The sequence below is a fragment of the Oncorhynchus masou genome, chromosome 24 (genome assembly GCF_036934945.1).
Source record: "Oncorhynchus masou masou isolate Uvic2021 chromosome 24, UVic_Omas_1.1, whole genome shotgun sequence".
NCBI classification, from domain to species: Eukaryota; Metazoa; Chordata; class Actinopteri; order Salmoniformes; family Salmonidae; genus Oncorhynchus; species Oncorhynchus masou.
This window is the reverse complement of record NC_088235.1, coordinates 74,233,500-74,241,269: the sequence shown is the minus strand read 5'-3', so window position 1 is coordinate 74,241,269 and position 7,770 is coordinate 74,233,500. Positions and strand designations below refer to the sequence as shown.

Sequence of the window (7,770 nt, the reverse complement as noted above, 5' to 3'; positions counted from 1 at the left end):
GATGACATGCATTTCAATAGTGTTGGCACTTTCAATCACACTGTGTTGTCGTCTTCTGTTGTTCAATTAAACCATTAAATTATTTCTGACAAATAATAGCAATCAAATGAGATATTAAAACTAAGAGTTGATACTAGCTACTAGAATGAAGGAGTGGTTTCTTAGAGGCTACAACAGGGTTTACAGTGCCTTCGGAAATGATTCACACCTCTTGACTTGTTCCACATGTTGTGTTACAGCCTGAATTTAAAATGGATTAAATTTAGATTTTGTCATCACTGGCCTACACACAATACCCCATAATGTCAAAATGGAATTATATTTCTCAAAATGTTTACAAATAAGAAAAAATGAAAAGCTGAAATGTCTTGAGTCAATAAGTATTCAACCCCTTTGTTGAATATCCCTTTGAGCATGGTGAAGTTATTAATTACACTTTGGATGGTGTATCAATACACCCAGTCACAACAAAGATACAGGCGTCCTTCCTAACTCAGTTGCCGGAGAAGAAGGAAACAGCTCAGGGATTTCATCATGAGGATGGATCAACAACATTGTAGTTCTTCAACAATACTAACCTAATTGACAGAGTGAAAAGAAGGAAGCCTGTACAGAATAAAAATATTCCAAAGCATGTATCCTGTTTGCAACAAGGCACTAAAGTAATGCTGCAAAAGATGTGGCAAAGCAATTAACTTTTTGTCCTGAATACAAAGTATTATGTTTGGGGCACTCTCCACATTTTCAAGCATAGTTGTGGCAAAATCCTAGAGGACAACCTGGTTCAGTCTGCTTTCCAACAGACACTGGGAAAGGAAAGGACAATAACCTAAAACACAAGGCCAAATCTACACTGGAATTTCTTACCAATAAGACAGGGAATCAAATCATATGAAATCAATGAATGTTTCTGAGTGGCCGAGTTACAGTTTTGACTTAAATCTACTTGAAAATCTACGGCAAGACCTGAAAATGGTTATTTAGCAATGGTCAACAACCAATCTGACAGAGCTTGAATGATTTTTTTAAAAGAATAATGGGCAAATGTTGCAAAATCCAGGTATGGAAAGCTCTTAGAGACATGCAGTACCAGTCAAAATTTTGGACACACCTACTCATCCAAGTTGTTTTTTGCAGCACCTACTGAAAAATATATTTTTTAAAGGAATAAAAAAAATACAAATATATATATTAGTAGTGCTCTGGGCCTTTACTAGACCTGTGTTAGCAGACCGATATAGATGTCTGTAGCGCGGGTAAAAAAAAAGTGCAGCACTCCCAAACATCTTCCCACTGCTATGGAGACATACCCAGAAAGACTCACAGCTGTAATCGCTGCCAAAGGTGCTTCTATAAAGAATTGGGGCGGCAGGTAGCCTAGAGGTTAAGAGCTTTGGGCCAGTAAACGAAAGGTCACTGATTCAAATTCCTGAGCCGACTTGGTAAAACATCTGTCGAAGTGCCCTTGAGCAAGGCACTTAACCCTAATTGCTTTTGTAAGTCACTCTGTTAAATGTTTAAAATGTTAAATGTATATTAAATGAGATATAGGTGTATTTCATTTTCTATACATTTGCAAAGAATTCTAAAAATATGTCTTCACTTTGTCATTATGGGGTGTGTGTAGATGGGTTAGAAAGAAAAATCTATTTAATCCATTTTAAAATCCAGGCTGTTACACAACAAAATGTGGAATAAGTCAAGGGGTATGAATAATTTCGGGAGGCACTATATAGACAACACATACTCTAGGGAAACAACACACAGCTAACATGCAAACAAGCTAATAGTGAGACTATATTAGCTTAGCTGGAGCAGTGTTAGGCACTAACTAATGGCAAAGGAAATCAAGTGATAAAGAGTTTGTTACAGAAATAAAGAGTTCGTTTTACATACAGCTGATTCTGATGTGCTGAGTAAGGCTTTGGCCCCTGATGCATCTGATGTGCTGGGTAAGCCTTTGGCCCCTGATGCGCTGGGTAAGCCTTTGGCCCCTGATGCTTGTGGTACTATAGTCTTGTTTTTCACCAGTGATTGAAGGACTGAGGGCAGACAGGAAAGATAATAAGAGACAGGCCCCATGCAAACAAAGGTATAGGAAGTTTGCTTCAGAAACAAGTAAGCGATCTGTACACATGAAATTGCAAAAGCAGTTGGAAAGGATGTATACAAACAATCAAGGCTGAAACACACATGCATGTACACACACAAACAGACACACACACACAAAAGTGTATCTCAGTTTTTCCTGAAACTTAAATGGATAGCAATATTTAGGCTAATTTGTTTATTCTGTATACTTTGCATTATCTTCACAGTAAGAATGCATTCTTTCACAGGTTGAAAATAGCTACCTCTATATCAGCTGACCTGGTTCTTGCCATCCTTCTGTCTACCTTTTGTAAGCTGTCTATGACCTCAGTTGACATCATTAATCCCTGCTCGACCATTTGCCAGTTTATGAAATCCATCACTGGTGTGACCTCATAGCCAACAGCACATTAAATATATCCTCATTGTTTTCTCAATAGATACAGTAAAGAGTTCAAAGGAACTCAACCAAAACAATGGAAATGACATGGAAACGTGTGGGGGAAAGATCCTGAATATCCTCATTGCCCCAGCAAAATTAGCCTACAATTAGGCTATTGATTATATGTACATTTCACACTACGTTGAGATAAAAATCGGAGTATATTGTTTGTATGGATGTCAACCCCAATACATGTCCATGTCATCGTCACCAATCAACTGCATTAGTTAAAAACGACTGAATATCACCACCCATATCTGTATGCTAGCTATGCTACCAGCTTATACGAACAGGCGTTAGCATTTAGCAGTCACTTCTTCTAAACCTGAAAAGGGACAACTTCTAAATGGTATGCAGCGAAAACAGAGAAATATATCCTAATCGAACTTTAGTAATCACATTGTGTGCCTGTTACAATACATCAATCATGACAGATTTGACCAATATCCACTTTGTTAGATCAGATTGGCTGAATCTGCACCAACACGGTGTCCTTCTTCTATCCCCCACGGCCTGCACTCCATTGACCTCTTTACCGCATCTATATGGGTGCAGTGTTACACACAGCTCTCTAATAGGATTTATACTGTGAAATACCAAGCCATTTAGGGACTTCAGAGGGAAATTAGCTATGTAGCTAAATCAGGTACAACATTTATTGGGCATGCTTTTGAATGTACTGACTGCAAAATTATATAATCCGTTTCCACTGCCATCGATTGCTACAGTGCATTTGAAAAGTATTCAGACCACTTGAATTCTTCCACATTTGTTACGTTAGTCTTATTCAGAAATGTATACAATAGTTTTTTTCCCTCATAAATCTACACACAATAAATACACCATAATGACAAAGCAAAAACAGGTTTTTAGAATTGTTTGCAAATGTATTAAAAATAAGAAACTGAAATATCACATTTACATAAGTATTCAGACCCTTTACTCAGTACTTTGTTGAAGCACCTTTTGCAGCGATTACAGCCGCGAGTCTTCTTGGGTATGACGCTAAGCATTAAGCATCTCTTTGCTCCATTAATCTTTCCCTCGATCCTGACTAATCTCCCACTCCCTGCCGCTGAAAAACATCCCCATAGAATGATGCTGCCACCAGCACGCTTCACTGTAGGGATGGTGTCAGGAGTTCAATCTTGGTTTCATCAGACAAGAGAATCTTGTTTCTCATGTTCTGAAAGTTCTTTAGGTGCCTTTTGGCAAACTCCGAGTGGGCTGTCATGTGCCTTTTACTGAGGAGTGGCTTCTGTCTGGCCACTCTACCATAAAGGCCTGATTAGTGGAGTGCTGCATAAATGGCTGTCCTTCTGGAAGGTTCTCCCATCTCCACAGAGGAACTCTGGAGTTCTGTCAGAATAAACATTGGGTTCTTGGTCACCTCCCTGACCAAGGCCGTTCTCGCCTGATTGCTCAGTTTGGCCGGGTGGCCAGCTCTAGGAATAGTCTTGGTGATTGCAAACTTCTTCCATTTAAGAATGATGGAGGCCACTGTGTTCTTAGGGACCCTTCAATGCTGCAGACATTATTTGGTACCCTTCCCCAGAGCTGTGCCTCAACACAATCCTGTCTCGGAGCTCTACGGACAATTCCTTCGACCTCATGGCTTGGTTTTTGATCTGACATGCACTGTCAGCTGTGAGACCTTATATAGACAGGTGTGTGGCTTTCCAAATCATGTCCAATCAATTGAATTTACCACAGGTGGACTCCAAACAAGTTGTAGAAACATCTCAAGGATGATCAATGAAAACAGGATGCACCTGAGTTTAATTTCAAGTCTCATAGCAAAGGGTCTGAATACTTATGTAAAAAAAAATTGAAAAGATAATTTGCAAAAACCTGTTTTCAATTTGTCATTATAGGGTATTGTGTGTAGATCGATTAGGATTTGTATTTACTTAATCAATTTTAGAATAAGGGTGAGATGTAACATAATGTGGAAAAGGGGAAGGGGTTTGAATACTTTCTGAATGCACCGTTACATTCTCCAAACATGCTTACAAGGAGATTTTGGACACTGGTAAATAACCTACTAACATATTTTAAAACAGTTTGGAGGAAATGACAACAACCTAGGGAAGTCTAAAATAAGAAAATACTTCACTTTAAGGTGTACATGAAATGCATTGGGGCTAAGAGCTAGCTGTTTCTGGACTGGGCCGTCAGGGGCCTCTGTACCTTCTCTGGTGACGGACTCGGCTGCATTCATGGCCTTCCCGCTGAGGTCATTGACCATGCTGTCCACGGTGGCCTCGTGCTTGAGGAAGAAGGGCCGCACCACCCGGTTGTACAGAATCTGAGAGCCGTTCCACGTGACGGGGGCCATGCACCACAACAAGAACAGGCACTGGCAAAGAGGGTGCGAAAAAAAACAAGAACATGATTGACACATGTTGAAGGGCAGCACATACTGCCGTAACCACATAAGCAAAGCATGACACGTCCATGAGCCAAAATAAAGCATAAATACAGGTGTTTGATCACAGGTAGTTCACGGCATACCACAAATTTATTGACATGTACTTATGAATGTTTATGTATAGCAAGCTTATAATAGCTTGTTAATTGCTTGTTAAGTGTTATATGCAGCTATATTCAGTAGCCTATAGTGATTTTGAATTATATTGTAACTGTAAGGTCAGTGGTTGGTCACAATGAGTGAGTTGAAGCAGTTTTCAGTTTGCTTAGAATGTAAGGCACACAGTCTGTCTGTGTGATACACATCTGATTATCACCTTACCTTGAAAGCATAGTAGAAAGGAAACCAGTAGAGGAAGATGTCAGAGAAGAATTCCGCCAAACTGAAGATTCCGTAGACGACCCAATAGGTCAGCCATTTTGTGTCATCTTCTTTGTTTGTGCTCTCGATGGCTTTGATTCTACATGGAAGAGTGGAAACAGTACCCGACATTACATAGCAATAATTGAGGTAAGGTACTACATAACATAAAATGGCAACACATAAACGGTCTAGCTTAAAACATGTAACTTAACTTTAAAGCTAGTTTGCTACTGTTCTTACGAGTAATATGCAGGATACACAAATCCAATCATGTTACAGAGGAGGGAGGCGCCATAGCCATATACCAAATACAGTCCCGTCAGAGACACTGCACCTGTCGATAACACAAGACACATGACGAGAGGTGAAGCGTTATACTGAACAAAGATGCTAATCAAGCAGTGCACTGCTACTTCATGAGAATGTAAGTAGTCTTAGGGAAATTGTGTGAGGAGTCTCAAATGCTGTTATTGACTGATAGTGAAGGATTTACTGAACTTTAGAATGTCATGCAAAATACATTTTTAAATACATTTTTAAAAAATAGAGAGAGAGAGAGAGAGAGAGAGACTGAGAGAGAGAGAGAGAATGTCTGGTAACAGCTGCAGAAGAAACAGTTAAGAAATTAGAACTTGAAAATTGTCCAATCTACAAAAGGATGTGTTTGCCAGTGATGATATACTTACATCGGCCTACTCTCATATTTAGGTCTACAGGTAACTACAGTTGTTGTATTGCATTGTTGATTCCTTGTTAAGCTCTACACCCAGAGACAACTCTCTAGTCTCGTGCATGCTTGTAGCTATTCATTCCTTGTTGGATAAAGCAGTATTGAGAATTTGCTGGAATAAATTGTGGGTTCATGGAAGTATGTGGGTATCATTGGGCACCAGGCACGGGTAATTACATCATCACAACTGAACTCATGGCACAAGTGCACATGGCTCCCTATGGTGGTGCTGTCTAGGGCTAATACCAACATGTGACATGGAACAGTATTACAGTAAGTGCAACCCACTGGCATGGACGTACTCCTGGCCCGTGCCTTGCCAAAGTCCTCTGGAGGGTGACAATGAATTATTCAACATAACGGACAGTCTGAAACCACCAAGACATGGCACTGTGGTTGGATTTGTGACAGTGAAGTATCTGAAGGAAGATTGGTTGTTTTTTTGTTTACATACAGTAATAGCAGTAGTATTTGCAATTATAATACTGCACCATTCAAATATGTATGTTCCTAAAAATCTAATGGAAATAATCTTTCATTACAATATTATTAGGTAGATCTAATATTTATAGTGTATACAATGTAGGTAGAGGTACATCTGAAGAGTGTGCGTCCTAAAGAAACACACCTGTTGGTCAATACCAAACTGTGCGCCATAGCATAACCTACTTCTAGACCTTCCAATTGGCTGCAGTTCGTGTTCACAGCAAGGACTACAAGTGTGCTGCGCATTCGACCAATGTAGGCTTCCAATGAATCAATAGCCTACAGGAATCCATCTTTGACATAATGGTATTTAAACATCTACATCAAATTAACATGACAACAAATTTGTCCTCCGAATAGGCTACACAAAAGTTACATACCTAGGGCAATAATTTTTTTCTTGATTCCCGTTTTCTCCTCCAGTTTTCCAAGGAAATCTGTAACCATGTTTTTCTCATTTAGAAATTTATCTGCGCGATCTCGAAGTTTGTTAAGTACTTCTGAGATACCCATGGTGACGGGTTTACAGAGTTCGGAGTTTCTTAAGGCCAAATTCTAAAAATAAACATGTAAATAAACTATATTTTCCCTGTGGAAATCTGAGTCCTCGTGCAGTTCAAATCAGCTGACGGGACAGGTTTCGTCTCCTTAATCCGCTTTGCTGGAGAGTCCCTCTGTGCGTCATTTGGCGGTGGAGAGGGAATGGTTAAGGATCACGACTGGCTAGAAGGAAACCAATAGGAATACAGATTATAATTATCTGAAGTTGTACAGTGCCAAATTCCAACAGGTGTTTATCTGCTACACTGTATTAATTTCAACAGGTAAAACAGCCTATATGGGTGTGTGCCTATTATTTGTCTATATTTCTAACGGGAATAATGTGTTGCTGTGTGGAATGTATTAGGATACCCAGCAGGTGTCAGTGTACGGGCATTCTTAGTGATCCCTCCATGAGTGTAATGAAGTTGCCCTTAGACAATGATCTAAGGTCAGTTTTGCATTCACACAAATTGTTACGTTTAGGGGACGGTAGACTTGCGCCTCCCGAGTAGCGCAGCGGTCTACCAGAGGCGTCACTACAGACCCAGGTTCGATCCCGGGCTGTGTTTACAACCGGCCGTGATCGGGAGTCCCATAGGGCGGCACACAATTGGCCCAGCGTAGTCCGGGTTAGGAAACAAATAGGAGGAATACAATTATACGTCGTCAGTTAGGGGAGGGTTT

General features: G+C 40.0%; 1 protein-coding gene across 1 annotated transcript; it reads right to left on the bottom strand.

Annotated features, from left to right (window-relative positions):
• Positions 1 to 1,660: 1,660 nt before the first annotated feature.
• On the bottom strand, positions 1,661 to 7,095 carry LOC135511438 (receptor expression-enhancing protein 6-like). The gene is made up of 6 exons (XM_064932945.1): positions 6,924 to 7,095; positions 5,568 to 5,661; positions 5,286 to 5,424; positions 4,724 to 4,892; positions 1,897 to 2,042; positions 1,661 to 1,672 (listed from the first exon to the last, which is right to left on the bottom strand). The coding sequence occupies exons 1-6, from the start codon at positions 7,054 to 7,056 to the stop codon at positions 1,661 to 1,663; spliced, it is 693 nt and encodes a 230-aa protein (XP_064789017.1). The 5' UTR covers positions 7,057 to 7,095.
• Positions 7,096 to 7,770: the final 675 nt, after the last annotated feature.

Bases quoted from the DNA above. Each gene is read 5' to 3' on its own strand.
- LOC135511438 (XM_064932945.1), bottom strand. From the start codon at position 7,056: ATGGGTATCTCAGAAGTACTTAACAAACTTCGAGATCGCGCAGATAAA. The intron at 5,662-6,923 runs GTATGTAACTTT...TGTTATCGACAG, and splicing joins GAAAAAAATTATTGCCCTAG to GTGCAGTGTCTCTGACGGGA. The intron at 2,043-4,723 runs GTACAGAGGCCC...GTCTGCCCTCAG, and splicing joins CGAGTCCGTCACCAGAGAAG to TCCTTCAATCACTGGTGAAA.